General features: G+C 40.8%; 1 protein-coding gene across 3 annotated transcripts in view; it reads right to left on the reverse strand.

Annotated features, from left to right (window-relative positions):
* Nucleotides 1–13509, reverse strand: part of TGFB2 (transforming growth factor beta 2) — an 86202-nt gene extending 72693 nt beyond the window's left edge. For 2 of the 3 annotated variants that reach the window (XM_081297703.1, XM_081297701.1), the window contains exon 1: nt 11768–13509. In XM_081297703.1, the coding sequence (XP_081153829.1) occupies nt 11768–12113 (346 nt within the window). In that variant the 5' untranslated portion in view covers nt 12114–13509. The remainder of the gene's footprint in view (nt 1–11767) is intronic. The other variant, XM_081297702.1, reaches the window with a different exon arrangement.
* Nucleotides 13510–18704: the final 5195 nt, after the last annotated feature.

An 18704-nucleotide genomic window follows, 5' to 3' on the forward strand; every position in this document is an offset into this window, starting at 1 on the left:
AGAGACAGTGCTTTTTAGAAGACTCTGGGCACTCATAATTAATAAATGGGCAACTATGGGTTATACAAGTTATAAAATAGGAGTCCCAGAATTAAAATTTGGTATAGGTGATTTACAAAATAACTAAATGATTCTGATATGAATTGTAAGTGTTGGGGTTCAGTTTTGCCTGTGACAACACAGCTCAGAAATAAAGCAACAATGTTTCCAGAGTGTGTTTCTGAATCATTTGAGAGAGAATCACCTGGCCTGCTTGTCAAGATGCAGGTTGCTGAAGCTTAACTTCAAACCACTGAATAATAATTTGGAGATGGGGTGGGAGACAAAGGCTTAGGAGTTTACATTTACTAATAAACACCATGCTTGATTTTTCGCATGGTAAATTTGAGAACCATTCGTCCAGGTCTTTGTGACTTATAGGTTAGAAAGGCCATTTATAAAACATCATTTGACCTCAAAGCAATCCATCTAGGTGGGTCAAGGAAAAAGTATCTCCTCATAAGGTTTATATATGTTCTGAGTAAGCAACAGTTTTATATAATGTGAAAATGTCTATTAGCTAGAAATAAAGCCATTCTTGCTGTAATATCTTAAGCAGAATTAAAAATGCTTCAATGCAGTCAGTGGTGGTGGTGCATTCCTGTAATCCCAGCTACTCAAGAGGCTGAGGCAGGAGTATCACAAGTTCAAGGCCAGCCTCAGCAATTTAGTGAGATCTTGTCTCAGAATTAAAAATTTCCTTAAAATGCTTCAATTCCATTAAAATTGCTTCAATAAACTTTATGTCAAATTAGCTCCTGCTCTAGTCCTCCCAACCCCTCCAATAACACAATGCATCTCTTGTAATTTTAACAATTCTAAACATGGATGCTATCTTTCCTCCTGACACTAAACTCTTTTTAGAGAATTTCCAGCAAGTATTACTGAGAAAGGGAAAACTGTTCCAAATATACAATGATTTGGGGTCAACTTGGTTTGAGACCCTATTTTAGAATAAGAATTAATGACATTTGACATGACTCTACATGCATAGTTTCATTATTGATGGTGATATTTTCTGACAGTGGAATTCTGAAACGTACCTCTCTCCAAGACAAATGAGCACCAGTCACCTCATTCCATGGAGAAAGAAACTCAAGTCTAGTTGGTAAAACAGTGGTAAGTCAGACCTTAGTTCATGGCTATGGCCCACACATTTAACAACTGAAGGTTTAATACTAAAGAGGACCAAATGAGTGACAAAATTACTTTTCAAATAGGTAACATTTTTTTAAAAAATGCCTCAAGATGTCTCAGATATAAAACAGGGTGTAGACAGTGCCAGCAACCTATGGTGATGGAGTTTGATGGACAGGCAACCTAAAAGGATGGCTATAATTCAGCTCTGGTTCTGCCTTGCCACTTGCAGGTAGAAGTTGGGAGCTCAGAAGCACCCCTTTCTTCATCCTTCCCAAATTTCAGAGCCAAAAGTACCAAGGGATGATTCACCTGGATATGGAAAGATTTGCCCAAAAAGTCCTGAAAGAGAGACATCCAAGGAGACAGTTCCTTCATTAAATCATCCATCCTCTGCAAAGAAATGAAATGTTCTCTGTCTATGATTGTTTTTTCCTCCTCCTAAAGTAGAATCAAGCTGGATGCAGTGGGCATGCCTGTAATCCCAGTGGCTCAGGAGGCTGCGGCAGGAGGATCACAAGTTTAATGCCAGCCTTAGCAACTTAGCTAGGTCCTAAGCAACTTAGCAAGACCAAGTCTCAAAATAAAAAATAAAAGAAAGGGCTGGGATGTGGCTCAGTGGTGAAATGCCTCTGGAATAATAATAACAACAACAATAATAATAATAATAATAATAATAATAATAATGTAAAATCAGAATAAGTCATTGACCTTTCTTTCTTATGGGCTTTATGAGCCAGCAGCTTAATTATAAGAGTTCATTATAAAACAAGTAAAAATGACTCCAGTGACATTGCCATGAAGATGTCAAAGCAGAAGTGAAAATGTGACTAAGTCAACAGAAAGAAACTAATGACCGTATGAGAAAGAATCCCCCCAATGGAAGGAATGCCAAGTTACAGCTACAATGGTGTGGACAGAATCATTTCTGATACACTTGTTCTAAGAAGGATTGAAATAACCAATACTGAAACGAATCCGAAATTTAAAAATTAAATTATACTTTCCAGAATATTCACATTTATATTCTGGCAACAGGAAATATTTCAGTACTCATAAAATACACTACAAAATTACAATGATCTTTTTTTTTTTTTCAGATAAATTTTTGCAAAGGTCAGTGGACCCTGTGGTCATTTCAGTGTCCTTCTCACAACCAAACTCTGCATTCTTGTTCACAAGATGAGGTAACAAAGATGGCTAGAATAGCCTAAAGTCAGGAATGAGTGATTATCTGTGAACTAATTTGTCAAGACAGATGTGGTATTCGTCAGGGTGGTAACAGGGAAAGCCAGGTGACCAAAGCCAAGGTTGAAGTCCCAGCATCTTTCATTTGCTTTCATGAAACCAGAAAGCTGCTGTAGTATTTCCTGAAACAAACAACAACTCCAAAAAAGCAACTCCTTTTCTCAAATAGCTGCTCCATGATTTTTCTTTCAAGAACACAGTGTCACTTCTTTGGGAACAACTTGCTCCCCCATTACCAACACACAAGGACCTAGGAAGTCCTGAGGCAACAAGGACCCTCTCCCAGGGAACAGAGATGTGTGGAACATGCTAGTGTGAAAGAAAACAGCTGCCTGTGGAGGCTTGGAAATGTGTTCAAACTATTTTCAGAAAGTTTGGGCTTCACAACATCCAAAAAGCATTTTCCATTTGCCTTCTGTTTCTCAGTCGCTGTGATTAAAAGAACATCTAAGCCAAACATTTCTTACTTATCAGGCATAACAAATCCAAGTGCTCATTTTTGAGAGAACGGAGGAAGGGATGGTCCCAGTCCACAGAGGATCTCTTTCTCAGCACCATAAGGCTTTCCCTTCTTGTAAGAGACACAAAATCTAAGCAATTCAATTCCTGTCAGACAGCAATGCTTTCTCACATCAGTGAAGTGGTGTTCCTGGGTAGCCCCAGCAAAGCCAGAAGCTAACTCAGTTCTCAGTGAATACCTTGCCCTGCCAACAACACTCTTAAGGTTTTAGGGTGGCTTTGCTCTCTGATACCAGCACCCAGGTTTTCATTTCTCCTGAACAGTCCTTCCACTTTCCTTCATGCAGCTTCCTCTTTGAGACCTCTTCTCCTAATGTCACTCCATTGCTAAGGCCCTTTTCACCTGACAGCTCAGAAACTGCTGTGGCTAATGCTAGGTAATGAAGGTGAAATGAGGTCTATCCAAGTCTAGCCACAGCTGCCAAACCAGGCTCAGTCTTGGCTCCAAATGTCCTGGCTTCTTCCTCCACAGAGACTCTCGCCAAAGGAAGAAGGAAGAAAAGGAACCTGTGAGGAGGGGTGGGACTGGAAGGGCCAGGAGCAGCTGCATTAGGTGCTTCCTCACACACCTCCTCACCAAGACTTTATAACGGCCATCTTCACCCAGTGAAGAAACTGAGCCAGGTCAAGTGAAGGGGCTCCAACCCCAGCTACTAGGCCAACAAAGGCAGAGCCCAGATCTGAACTCTGCAGGAAGCAACTTGAATGTCAATGAGACAGTTCTGATAACTCTCAAGGAGAGAGCCAATCTGTAACCAAAACAGGACCACTTTTTAACCATTGTGACCATGGTAGGACATTTTTTTTTTGTACTGAAGATTGAATCCAGGGCCATGCACATGCTAAGCAGGCACTCTAACATGGAACTATATCTCCAGCCTTTTTAAAACTTTTATTTGAGACAGGGTCTCACTAAATTGTCCAGGCTGACCTCCAATCTCTGATCGTTCTGCCTCAGCCTCCTGAGTAGCTAAGATCACAGGTGTGCACCACCACACCCATCCTAGAGTAGGACTTCTTGGCTTTGATGTTTCCCTTTTAACCTCTGAGATTGCTTTGGTGCAATTCCCTTGTTTGTTCTTCTTCCTTCTTTACTTATTGGATCTGTCCAGCTTCAAAGCCCATGCTCATGTGTGGCACCATCCTGCTTTCCCAAACACAATTCTCTGAAAGAGACTAGAGGAATGTCCTATCAATCAAATCTGTCAAAAATTTATGGGGGAAAACAAAGCTATAGGGAAAGATCAAAACCAAGGACTTGATAAATCTCCAATTTGGGGATCAATCAAATACAGAGATAAAAGCTGAATATGTTAGAGGTAGGGAAAATAGAGCCAAACTCATGTAAATTCAATTCTTGCTAGGAGAGTCACCATGCTCTCCCAGATGCACTGCATTATTTTTCAAGAGGACAAGAAAAGTCATGTTCTCCATTTTCTGGGTTCTGTATTAGGGCTTCTATTCTGAATTATGGTTTCTTCTATCTGTGGTGACTGAAAGCCTTACTTCTATAACACATCACTGCTAGAAATAGAAATATCCTTGTCCTCAGATATTAAAGGGAAAAAATAAGTGCTAACCTCAAACGGATGCTTGTGAAGATGAAGAAAGTAGAACATACACATATAGTATTTAAATCTCTGCAGAGTACGTATCAATAAAGGTTAGCTTTCACCATTATCATCACTGTCATTTTCATTATGGTCTGAAAAACGGGCAACAGGAAATGTAAGGTCACGAGAAGCCCTAGGCTGCCTCTTGGCCCGTGATACCCATTAAGTATATCTTCCCTGAAATTGAAGGTGAGCAGATTTCAGTTCCGTGTCACCTGGTCCAGACCCTTTGAACTCAGATCCTCTGTGGTTCAATCTTAGTGCTCATTCATCTGTTAAATATTTATTAAACAAAGACACTATGCGAGGTTCTGTAAGAGTGCAGAGAAGTTAGACGCTCAGTTCCTATTCCGAGAACATTTACAAACCAATAAAGAAGACAGCCCAGAGCACAGTGAGAAATTACGAAGAACAAAAGAGGCAGAGATAGAGATAAAACTTAAGATAGTGATGGTGCAGAATGAGAGCCAATTCAGCAAGACTACGAAACCAAAGAAGGCCTCTTAAGGAGGTGGCATCTTACTAAAGCTAGAAGGGCTTTTATAATAAGTGATAAAAGACAGATCTCACCTGGGCACAGTGGCACTCACCTATAATCCCAGTTACTTGAGAAGTCAAGGTAGGAGGATCCCAAGTTCAAGGTCAGCCTGGGCAACTTTGTGAGACCCTGACTTTAAATACATACATACATACATACATACATACATACATACGGGCTGGGATGTCATCAGTGGTAGAGCATCCCTGAGTTCAATTCCCAGTGAAGCAAAAAAAGAAGAAGAAATACTCCCAGTGGAAGAAATAGCACCAACAATGGCTCAGGAGCATAAAAATAAATGGCCCATTTGTGTAACCAAAGAAGATGATATAGTGGGAATGTAGTTTTCATGTCAGACTTTAGTAAGAGAAGGGGCTGAGCAAAGGTGGGGCCAGACCTTGAAAGGTCTTGGATGTCATCTAAGAAAGCAGAACCGAAGAAGCCTAAACTCTCAAGGCCTTCTCATATAGTAGATTACCAGCCCTGCCATTCTATGTGCCCTGACCATAAATGGCAAAGGTCACCTAAAGGACCAGGAAACTAGAGTGAACAAGGAAACTAGATTCACTGATTGGAACTTACAAAGAAAAAAGGGAATGGAAGTCTGAAGTGGAAGTGGTTCCCAGGTGCCATTTTTTTTTAAATCACATTTTAATATCTCTAAAGTCCAGATTTTCTTTTATCATCAATGCCATTTTAGCATTAACTGGAGTGATACTTCTTTCTCAGTGGTACATAAAATAACAGTGCATCTTAAAGTCAATGGTGTTTGCCATTCAGTGAATAAGAGCTGCCTTGCACAGCCCTGCTACATGTCCAACGCAGCTGTACCAGGTGCTTCCTCGTAAACATCATCTCAATCCTCTGCACCTCCAGGAAGCAGATGACCCAGTGAAGAAACTATGGCCCACTAAAGTGAAGTGGCTTCTGTCTCCCAGAGACTCAGCTGAGTGTGGAACAGGGACATGATGTATAAGCAGTAGACTTCCATGCACATCATAGCAAAGGGCAAGAAGACAAATCACAGGTTGGGAGGAAGAGCCCTGTGTTGAGTTAAGGCCACCCAGCCAATCCAGGCAGCAAGGTGCTGGAGAAGTGCAGTCAAACATCCATTTCTGGAGATCAGACATCAGAAAAGAAACAAAACGAATGAGGAACAGAAGTAGCTAGTGATTGGAGCCTGATGCAGATTTCATGTAAACAAATGACAGAAGCAAGCCTTTCAGTCTAAACAAGCCCATCAAAGAATCCCTAATGTATTATCAAACTTAAGGTAAAATACTTGGATAACATTGAATTCCTAGGTTAAAAAACATTTTTGTTTAAAGGACACTCGAAAAACCAAAAGCACACCATGTGCTTTCAAAATGACAATGGAAATATTTGTTTATCTCAGCCAGGGCCATGTTTCATCAAGCTGTTCAGAATCTGCAAAATGGAATACACCCTAAAGCAGAAGGGCTGCCGAAGCAGGGAAAGCACATCTGGCAGATCCAAGTGATCTCTGCAGGATCCCCTCAGGACCGGAAATTCTCCATCAAGAGAGCAGCAAGGGCTATCTTCAGCACATTCTCCTGGTTGCAGTTCACCTTACTCCTGAACCTCCAAAGAAGGGTAGGGGTGGCAGTGGGGTAGAAGTCAGGCCGGAGTCGAACCCAAGTGGTGACCTGCACACCTCTCCCAGAGGTAGGCTCCTCCAGTCTATCTTCCGGAACCTTCTAAAATTGCAGCCTGAAGTGTGTTGTAATCTCTGGGCAAAGGCCTGGGAGTCAATGAACTCCTCAGTTCTAACCCAGATTTGATGTGGGTTCAACAGTGAGTCATTAGCCTTTTTCTCACATTCCCGTTTCCTCTAGGAAAAATGATCTGTCATTCTTTCATATCTTTATATGGAAGATGCTGTGACTAGGTTACATCATCGTCTTTTCACCAGGGAGAAACTGTAATTCAAAAAGTGCAGCTCCTTGGGTAGTCCACAGGGGTCGCTGTGGAGACAGAGAGGACTCCAGGGTTCCTTCTAAGAGGTCAAGTGGTCCTGGGACACCCCTCAAGCTTCTCTGAAGACCAGCCTCTATCCAGCAGGGTCTCCTCAGGAGAAGCATAAGGCTGGCTGTCCTACGTTGGCAACAAAGACTATCTAACTGTTTCAGTTAAAAACTGAGGACTTTTTTTTTTTTCTAGTCTGAAAAGTAAAAAAGAGGAAATCCTGAAAGATGAGAATGTGGCCTAACTTAAATGTAACCACAATTAGGTACCAGAGTTAGTACAAGCAATGATGCAATAAAAGAGAAGGAATTAAAGTTTGGTCTGTTGCACATAAATAAATCTTTCTGGAAGTCAAAGAGTTCATGTCTGTTCTTTGATCTCATATCTCTCTCTCTCTCTCTCTCTCTCTCTCTCTCTCTCTCTCTCACACACACACACACACACACACACAATGAGAAAGCCTTTAAAAAAATAAAACAAAAATACTACATAAACCAAATATGCTACTGTATTCCAGCAATTGCTAACATTTTCCTTCATTGGGCAGTTGGCCAACAGACCAGCCATTTGTATAGAGAGAGACATATTCATGAAGAGAAGACTAAGTCACATTCCCCAAAACCAGTGTCACTGGTAGTCATTTTATATTCCAAAATTTCACTAGGAAAATTACAGGAAAATAGAAAAACAGATTGCTTAGTATTAAATGTTTAGCATTTGTGTGAAACAATTACAAAGGTAACCTCATTGTGATTTTTTTAAGCTGAATATTTTAGTTTATCTAAATTAGTATGATAGAATAAACAAAAATGATTATTTTCTTCAGTTCCCTAGGTTGGCGATTCCACTCTTCATTAACACAAAACAGCTTATTTTACTTGAAAGGAAAATCCAAGGTAATTCCTCACTTCTTTTTTTGATGTGTTCTGACTAACATCATACTGTTGCTGAGTGAGGCTACTCATGGAAGGGTCAACACCATTTCTTAACTAAATAAAAGGAAAATGTTGATGTCTCTAATGTAGGTGATGTTAAGATCACAATATTCAAGTATACACCATACAAAATGGTCTAATTAATATTCTATTTAATTAGATAACTTTCTGATTGTTATATTCAATGCTTTCATTTTAATATTATTTGGTCACAAAGATCTTTTACTTTTGTTATTACTTCTAAAATGGTACTACTAACAGAATTCGGTAGGCCAAGATAAATACCAGGGGTTCCAGAGCTCCTAACCATGGGCAATACTGATATTTGGGGCCAGATAATTCTTGATATATAGAGGAAGGGGGAGCAGTCCTGTGCTTTATAGGAAGGTTAGAAACATCCTTGGCTTCTATCCAATGAATACCAGGAGTACTACTCCACACCTAGTCATGACAACCAAAAAATGTCTTCAGACATTGCCAACTGACCCTGCAGAGATGATGGGGGTGGGAAGGTGAGGGTTTCCATAGTCGGAACATTACCTGATTTGTTACAATGAAAATAGGAGAGAAAGAAACTAAAAACTTGTCTCTTCTTTTCTTCTTTCTGAATGTCCAAGCCTCTACAGATGCTACTTTGATTCAACAGTCACTCTCTAAATTTCTAAAACCTTGTGCAGTGTCTTTTGAATTGACTTCAAATGGATTGTCAAACTATTCAAAGTTCACTTAATTCCCACTGGGCAAACCATCGGTAAACCTTAGCCTAACTCCACTTTGAGTCTTAAACTAACAGCATGTGAAAAGATCAATATGAATAAATTCAAAACTAATCAGACCCCTTCTTTAAATGTTGACACAGTATTATTTATATCCCATAAATACATTCTTGACTAAAATTCATACTAGGAGCTTGGCACCTGACCAGTTCTATTCATATTTACTGTATTTATACAGTACACTTAGCCAAGGATAATATTTAAGACAAAATATGCCTGAGGGCATATACAATATCTCTTATATTTTTACTTTTAAATCTCCACATTGCTAAAAATATTTAGTCTGAACTTCATAAAATGTCCCACAAAGGGCTATCAGCAATCTGTAGTGATATATAGCTCATTGAGTATAATTAGAGCATATTTGTAATACTTGAGCTGAAGTCACTCCCTGAACACTAATAAGTCGGTGGTAAAAAAATGAACCAGCGATCTTTCCCATGCCTTCATCTCTGAGACTTGTGACCCTCACCGGATCCACTGCAAGAAATGACAGGCGCACACCCTCCCTGCAGCAATTCAGTGATGGGCGAGTTAAAAGCTAGGCAGAAAAGTCTTCAAGAAGGAAAGTTGGTATAAAAGCCAACGCTGTACTTTTAACTTGCTTTTAAAAAATATGGTGGAGTAATTTTTTTCTTTTCTTCCTTTTTTTTTTTTTTTGGAAGAGTTCACTGTATTCCAGAATAACTAGAAAAGTGCTGGAAAATCAGTTAACCTACTTTCTATAAAATGATCCACAGTTCTTGCACAGTAGTATCAACTCTGCTATTAATATGGTTTTCTGCTCCTAAACTTCCATACAGTCCACAGGCTTCTTACAGCCTGTATTTGTTTATTGAACACTGATAGTCTATTTTTTATCCTGATCTCATCAGAGGTTTTAATTTGTCTGGAAGCTGAGGGCAGAATGGAAAGGAGAACCCACACACTGGTCTTAGATGCCATATTCTGAAATCCTCCTAATAATCCAGGAATTTTTCCAATCTGTTTATGACCATGATCCTGGATTGGACTGTCTCAGCTCATCTTCATCTCTCAGACTTAAGAATGCTTGAGAGAACTCAGAATGAATGCCTTCTTGGATAACTTGCTCTTTCCACATCCACAGAATGGTGAGATCAGACCTCTCAGTGTTGTAACACATGGCAGTTCATTTGAGCTTTTGCATGTACACACTGAAGGATGAGTTATCCAGGTCCTACATAACATTTGCTTGTCTCCCCAAATACCAGTAGAACCAGTGCATGTGCTAGAGAGAGCAAACTGACTCAACTCTTTGTTCAGTCTCAATGGTTTTGGACTAAGTACAATGAACTTTCTTTCCTAATATCTCCTTGGCTCCATCCCAGATAAAGAGTTTTGCTTCCCAAGGGGAATAACCAGGGTGGAGTGTATTTTGTCATTGATGTTGTGGACAGTGCCATAATTACGATAATAAAATTATCCTGCTTGCCAGGATTCCCTGTATCTCTTTCTGCCATTGAATAACAAGAGAAGACAACTGCAGCAAAAGAAAGGTGTCCAGAAAGACTGGGGTTAGACATATGGGCAGACATTCCAAGGCCATTAATACAAGACATGGCAAGTCACATCCTTGAGACTTGTCAAAATAAAAATAAATATTAAAAAAGAAAAGCACCACCCAGCAATTAGAATTTCGGTGATAAAATTACCGAGATGGCTGTATTATCTATTTAGGCAAGACCCGGAGACTTCCCAAAGGCAGCCAGCAAGTATATAGGGCATGGAAAGGGGAGGAGAGAAATGGGCAACCAATGAAAAGTTTATGACTTAGGATTTGGAATACTCAAATGCTGAAGTGTATTTCACTTTTTTCTTCTAGTTCTTCCTGGTATTTAACCCTTTCAGGTATCACTGGCTGCTGCTGCTGCTGCTGTTGCTCTTTCTTTAAAGAAATTAAAGATAATTCTATACTACTCTCCTCCCCAAAGAACTCCACAATAAATCATTTCACTCTCAGTGCTACTGTGTGCCAGCCAGTTTTGAGGACACTGCTTTCAGGGAAGCATAATAATAATAATAATAATAATAATAATAAACATTATTATTATTTTAAAATTAGCTGTCTTTTCTTAGATTTAGGAATGCACCAAAGGCACTGCAGAAAACTTATGAAAGGGCAGGAGTACAGAGCTCAAGGTTTAAAATGATCTGGTCGATAGACCCCTAAGAAAAATGACCTGCTACCCAGCGATTTTAAGAAGGCACGTTTGGTGACTTCTGAAAAAACAAAGTGAAGTAAAACCTTCTTTAAAAACGTCAGAAACCAAGTTGTTCTTTCTACCGCTCCAGGTGAAGTCAAAAGGGGACGTGATTACAAGGGTTTGCCTAGGGGGAATGTAAACACCTAGCGCTTGCAATAGATACCTCAAGTACTGAAGGGTTTTTCAAGGAGTCTCCAAATCGGGTTTTGTTTTGGCGATGCTGACATTTTTAGGGGAGTGAGAAACAATAGAGGTGGCTCCGGGGAACCAGCTGATAGGTCGGCTCGGAAAGGGGGCGCCTTCCGGAGAGGCTAGTTTGGAGCCACTTTTTTTAACCCTTCGTGCTCCAGTTTGGCGCGCCCCACGCCAATGGGGCAAAGAAAACAAGCTACTAAGATCCTCTGAGTTTAACTCCTGCTCCGGGGAACGCCAACAGTTTGACAGAAGAAGGTTGCTTCCTAACTGGTGGCCGAGTTGAGGATGTCAGGGAAGAGCAAAGGAGAATAACTCCTTAAAAAGGACCGAGGCGTTGGGGGAAGGGAGAGGTGGAGAAAAAACACGGCAGACAGTGAACGTTTTAAAGCCTGAGGGTCTCCAGCACACGACTGGATGGGAGGTGAATGGGACGAAGGACAGAACCGGAAAAGAGCAACCCCGGACCCAGAGAGGGAAGGGCGATTCCCAGAGCTGCTGCGGTTCTGAGAGCTCCGGGCCAGCGTTAAGCCTTGGGGAAGCGAAAAACAGTACTTACTTTCGGAGGGGAAGAAGGACGGCATGTCTATTTTGTAAACCTCCTTGGCATAGTACTCCTCGTCGCTTCTCTCGCGCTCGCAGGCGGCCGCCCTTCGGCTCGCTTTCTCCTGGAGCAAGTCCCTAGTGCTGTTGTAGATGGAAATCACCTCCGGGGGGACCTCTTCGGGCTCAGGGTAGTCTTCAGGAGGGCTGGTGAGCTTCAGCTTGCTCAGGATCTGCCCGCGGATCGCCTCGATTCTCTTGCGCATGAACTGGTCCATATCGAGTGTGCTGCAGGTAGACAGGCTGAGCGCGACCGTGACCAGATGCAGGATCAGAAAAGCGCTCAGCAGACAGTAGTGCATTTTTTTTTTTGTAAAAAAAAAAAAAAGTGGAAAAAAAGTGTTTTGTTTTTTAGGTTAAAAGAAGAAGAAGAAAAAAAATAGAAGCCAATAATTCTCAAAGCATAGATTGGATAGAATTGTTTGTTTGTTTTTAATACGAAACTTTTGCAAACAATCGAGTCAATGCTGAGTAGAAAAATGTATCTTGCCTGAATTCCTTTAAAAAAAGAAAATGCAAGTTGTTCCAAAAGTGGAAATATTAATATGGGATGGGCAATGGAACCCTGACTTTACGGAGTAAGAAAAAGTTTTCTTGGAGCGACGAGATGAGGGGGAAAAAAGAGTCGGGTGGCTATTAAGCAGAAATAAATTTAAGAGGAGGAAATGGAGTTCAGTGTGTCAGTCTCGGGTGCCGAGTGGCGGATCTGAACTCGGCTCCTCCAGCCAAAAGGGAAGAGATGAAAAGGTCCCGGGGCTGGCAGCTGGCGAACTGACGGGAGGGGCGTCGGGAGCGTTGTGAGCGGGCCGCCGATGCAAACCCGGGCTGTAATTAATATATTTAAAGAAGGAGAGATTCGGCCGTGCCTTCCACTGCGGCGCTGAGAGCAAGAGCAGCAGCAGCTCCCGAGCAGAGGAGCGCACGTGTGTGTGTGTGTGTGTGTGTGTGTGTGTGTGTGTGTGTGTGTGTGTCCGCGCGGGCGCGTGTGCGTGCACGCGCTGCGGGCGAGCCTGGAGCGCCGCGGGGAGGCAGATGCGCTTCGCACCGCGCGTTGGGGACTCGCTCCGGTGCCGCAGGGCCAGCAGAGGCTGCCGAGGCCGCAAATTAGTGCTCCCGGAGCGGCGCGCTGTGGCCTACACCCGGGCCCTCGCGCGCCGACCCGCTCGGTTACTCCACGTTGCTGCTGCTGCTGCCGCCGCCGCCGCCGCCTGCAAACGCGTCCAGCCTCCAGCTCCCTCCTTCTGCTCCTCCTTCTCCTCTCGCTCCAAAGGCCAACCCGGCAACTGACGATCAACCGCCCCGGTCGCTTTCACCCGCTACGGACTGCAACAGCAGCCCCAGGGACGCGCTGGCTGCGGAGCTTTATTCCTAAGGGAGTTGCGTAGGGGTTCCCTTGGACTCCCACCCTTCCCCAACTGCTCCTGGCTTCTATCCCGCTTGGACTTTCTGTCTAAGGTTAGATAGGCACTTGCCGCCCTGAAATACACTTTCTTTCTTTTTTCCTCCTTTCTTCAGCCGGCCAGCACCTCACTTTATCCTGGAATGGCTCCCTAGACCGTTATACTAATGTTCTCCATCCCTCTCTCATGCTTCTTTCATTTGAGCCCTTGCTCTGCTCCCTGGCTCGCTCTCTCTCTGGTCGGGAGCTTCTGGAGCTCCGCTCCGGGCGAACCTTCTGCTGCCAGCAGATAACATCACGATCTTGCCGGGAGGAGAGATTTATAAGTTCTCTCCGAACCACGTGTTTGCCTTCAACAAAGTGACGTGCTAGGATTACAGTCAGAAGTCCTCTCGCTACTTAGACCACGAGCTCTCCCGAACTGTGAGGGGGTGTGGAAATGAGGACGGTTGTTGGGAAGAGAGGGAGAGAGTGGAGCGTGCGCCTTCAACAGTGATTTACGGTTATTTACTGTCCATAGGCATTTTGGCTGTGTCTATTGAAGGACGTCTATCAAGCATTCCGTTTTTACTTAGTGTGGTTCATTCGCAGCCTCCTAGATTGAATAGCTGGCTCTGGAATTAAGTTTTCTCTTCTGTATTCTGTGCACCCGTGTACACACACACACACACACACACACACACACACGAAGCAACAGTGCACTGAGGGCTAGGCTAGCCCTGAAAACATGCCTTCCAGTCTGATTCTTGACCTATCCTTAATTTTATGGATTCCATAACTGGCTGTTATTCTGAAGCCTTTTAAAAAATTATTAGATTGTTGTTTACAACCTAATCCTCCGTTTGATTGTGAGATGGTTGGAAAACAGAGATCCATCTTTTTTTTTTTTTTTTAACCTAAAGGATGTTATGTTTGTTTCACTGTTTTGAAGGCATGGATATCATCTTCTTAATTTGCTGCCTAGAACATTTCTTGTATGGCTTTCTCTTCTTCTTCCTAGACTAGACATTATCAACCAACTTCATTCTTTCCACGGTTTATATCCAGGAAACTGGATTTTTAAGCATTTGATGTCTACTGTTTTACACTACTCATAACTTGACATTTTCTACTTCAACCTTGTCCAAATTAATGAATACAAGCATAATTCTTGCCACTGTTCAATTTTCCCTTTTTATTTTACCTTTAGTTGCTCAAAGTCAACATTTTAATTTTAGCATGACTCTGTGGCCATACTGACTAGACAGATGATTTAAACTGGAAACTCTGTTGAGTTTTCCCCCAAATTCAAGACCTCTAGATTACTCCCTAGTCCAGATATTCCCTAGTTCAAACGTTTCAGAAAATTCCTTGTGATTTAAAGCTTTTGGGATTTAAACTTTAGATGTGTATGGGGTCTATATCAGTAGAGGACTGAATAACAACAATAACAGCTAACATACATCACACATAGTAATGTAGGATATTATTATCCACATTTTGTAGATGAAGAGACTGAGGCACAGAGAAGTTAAATATGTTGTTTGATATCACAGTAAGTCAGGCACGTGATGTACACCAGTAATCCCAGAGACTCAGGAGGTTGAGGCAGGAAAGATAGCAAGTTCAAGACCAGTCTTGGCAACATACCAAGGCCCTGTCTCAAAATAAACAATAAAAGGGTTGGGGATGTAGCTCAGTGGCAAATTGCTCCTGGATTCAATCCCCAGTACCAAACAAAAAACAAATTTAATAAAAAAAAAAAAGTGGTAGAGCTGGATTTTGCATCAGAATCCACTACATCCTTATGCATTGTGTACTTTTAAGAAACCCCGATCCCAGAATACTTTCTGACAGACAAGAATTCTATGGTCAAAAAGTTGGGGAGATATAGGATACTCTCTTGCCCTTTTAGAGAATCATAATTCTCATTATTACATTAAGAAACTCTGAAAATTGTGCAGAAAACTTAACTCCCTTGAAGATGGAGGTTCATAGTGAAGCCATTCCTTCACTTTAAGTGAAGTCATTCCTTTCAGTCTGAGAGCTGCAGTAATCAAGCTATACAGAAGACAAAAAGTGAAGATTCTTATGGCTGGAGCAATTATAGAACAAACAGCAGGAACTACAAAAGAGCTGCTGAGTACGATGTCACTTTGGAATATGGTTGGCTTCCTGAGTTAGCTGTCAGCATATTCCGTGGAGGATGTGGGTTCAGCTTCCTGTCAAGTCAGTGAGCACTCTCACTGTATTTAGAGACTACCTTTGTGGTATTTACACAGATGCACCTGTGTTTTCATGGACTGTGATCAGAGTGTGGGTAGAGCAGCAAAAGCCCATCTATACTTCTGGAAAACAACATAAGCCATAAGTTCTTCTGATAACCACCCCCTTCCCAACATAAACATCCACACTTGGTTCATAATGCTTAGTTTGTTGAACACATATTGCTTACTTAATGCCCCTTAGACCTAAGACCTCTGACCTATTTATAAGAGGCTGCTTTAATTTCCCCAAAGTCCAGGAGGGTGAGACAGAAAGGGAGTGGTAAATTCTTCTGGTGTGGGAAATGGGCAGAGTGTCCCCCTTGTAAGAGAGGAAGAGACCCCCCTTTCTATCTCTTAGGTGAGCAGTTTATTCAGGGTGGAACAGGCATGACTGCAAGAGCTTTCTCCCTGGTTATCATAAAGGAATCCTTCATCTATTAAATAACTCAAGGCCTTTTCATCTCTGTATTCAAAAAGCAAATCATTCACTAAATTTTCTATGATTCTGTGTGCTAGGGACTCTAAAAGAGTAAACTATATACACTGTCTTGATTACCTCAAGGAGGCAGAGGAGCACAGTGTTCAAAAGGGTAGGCTCCAGAGACAAAATTTCTTGGGTTCAAATTCCTGTCCCTTTTTGGCTTTGTAATTTTGACCAATTACTTGGATACTGTTAGCTATGTGAGTATTTACAGAGTATGCACCATATAACATTACTGTGAGGATTAAACTACACAAGGTAGAGAAAGTACTTATGAAAATACCTGGGACTTAGTATGTGCTTATTAAAGGTTACTTACAATTACCTTATCCTATCCTTCTTCAATTGTCAGGGAATTTGTAGTAAAATACATCTGGCCTCCACTCTTTAGCAAACATAAATAGAATGAAAACGCCAGGAAATAACTCAATAAGAATTTGCTTCATGGTTGTTCCTCCTTGCAGTTTCTTTGGGCACATGATCATTATTTAATTATCATATATATCATATGTACATTAAAGTATTTTGTACCCAGTTACTGTAAAAGGACAAGAAAACACACTTGGCAAATAGAAGACTAAATGACTACCAAAGTGTGGTTAAGTATTCAACATTAAGTTCTCTTATTAATTAATGCCCTAAAATGGGTTTTTTGTTTGTTTCTAGAACAGAGGACAGGGTGCAGCTATTCAGCCAGTTGCTCTTCTCTGTTCATTAATGGGTCTACTCATTTCAGTCATGTGCAATTCCTACAAGAGATTGAACAAAACTCATCCCTGTCCTGCAGTTTCACCCCTATGGGCCATGCAAGAGCATCTGATCTAATAAGTCCTAATTCTCATCAAAGGGTAACTTCATTTCTAAGTTTTAAAAGCTTTCCTCAAAAGTTTCTGGCATTAAAACCAGGAGGTGCAGAGGACAAATATAGGAAACTACTATAATGAATCATATTTTAAAAAATTTTTTTTAGTTGTAGATGGACATAATACCTTTTTTCTTAAATTTATTTATGTGGTACTGAGGATTGAGCTTGGTGCCCCACACATGCGAGGCAAGCGCTCTACCACTGAGCCATAACCCTAGCCCCATAATGAATCACATTTTTTCATCAAATAGTAACGCTTGATAAATGCAAAATAATCATTTAATATGAAAAATACACTGAACGTTTTTACAGTCTTACGTAATTTTATCTGATTCCAAAATCCAAAATCAATGTTTGCAGTCCATTTTTTTTTCATGCCCTGCATACATTTTTTTACAAACAAGTTTATGGAATAATAACTATTATCTACAGAATAATAAATTATTATTCTGGGTCATTTTTACCTTAGAATAACGAAATTGAAAGGTTAGTGATTTCCCCAGGAAAAGTAATCCAGTACACTTCTATTTTTTATCTATGGGTTAATCTAAGTGAGAGGTGATAAAGAAATAGGAGGCAACAATAGCCAGAGGGCTAAATGGAAAGAGAAGGGCTTAAAGAGATCAGAGGTGGTAAAAAGATAAATGATACATTCAAGAGACAGGGAGAGGGAAAAGCAGAGCATGCCAGTAGGCTGCAAGACTTTAAAAGAGATAAATGCATCACACTTCAATGATCCACTGTGGAAACATCATCTCACCCTCTAGGATTATGATTAACTGATTGATTACTACTTGTGGCTTTTCGGTCACTCATATCTCTGCATTTTCAGTTGTCTGTGAGAATTCCAGAGGAAAGTTTTACATTAGGAGGTGAATTGTCAGCAGTCTGGCCTATGTCATCTCCAGGATATTCTGAAATTAATACAGCCTTTAATTTCTGCCCCTGGTAAAATCCATCCACTAAAACAGCATTTAGTGACTGAGAAAAAGCAATCAAACATATGGGGACATTTGGGAGATAGCATACGAATATAGACATATGCTTAATAAATGCTAATGCTGACAAAGGAAGCCAGCAACAGAATTTCTTTCAGATTAGGGCAGTGTTTGACACATGCCCTTTCATAATCTCTACTTCTGCCTCACTTACCCACCACCTCACAGTTCATGGATCACTTAAAAAGCAAGAACCCAGAACTAGGTTGTGGAGGGCAGGGTCGGGGAGAGAAGTATTTCAAAAAAGTAAAAATAAAAGGAAGGAAACGAGAAGGTATATGAAAGAGAAAAAAAAGATGCATTTTCATAATTGAGTATGACTAATATAAAATAGAAATGTTTTTTAAAGATGTATGATCTTTAGATGAATTTTTTTTTGTCATCATCTCAGTGGGCTTCATAGATTATGCACAATTCCAAAATGTGTCAATTTCCACTAGCAAATCCATGTATCAATCAACTTTGCCTTTCTGCTTCTTTGGTCTGAAATTAAAAATGAAAACAAAGCAAAAAATAACAGATGACAGAAAAGAAAACCTTAATAAAATTTTTATAATAGAAGAAAAAAACTAGTAAATAAGTATTTCTAAACAGCAAAAGTTTGTTAATAATTTAAAAGCACAGCTAAATTGACAGTTTTGTAAAATTTGACACTCTTGATCACACATGCTGATAATTATTTCAAGTCTTATAAAACAAAGTTTGAAACAAAGTCCGTAGAACTAGAGCAATAATACAAACATAAGAACTTGTAGGCACGAAGAGGATGCCTTTCATAAATACATTAAGACAACAGGGGTAAAACAAGACTGTCCCAGGTAATCACTATAATATGAAGCCACTTTAAAATCTGAACCTGTAAGAATAAACTGGTCAGACTCTCACCCTTTTTAATACAATGGTG

This window comes from Spermophilus citellus (genome assembly GCF_964194105.1).
Source record: "Spermophilus citellus genome assembly, chromosome: 6".
Classification (NCBI taxonomy): Eukaryota; Metazoa; Chordata; class Mammalia; order Rodentia; family Sciuridae; genus Spermophilus; species Spermophilus citellus.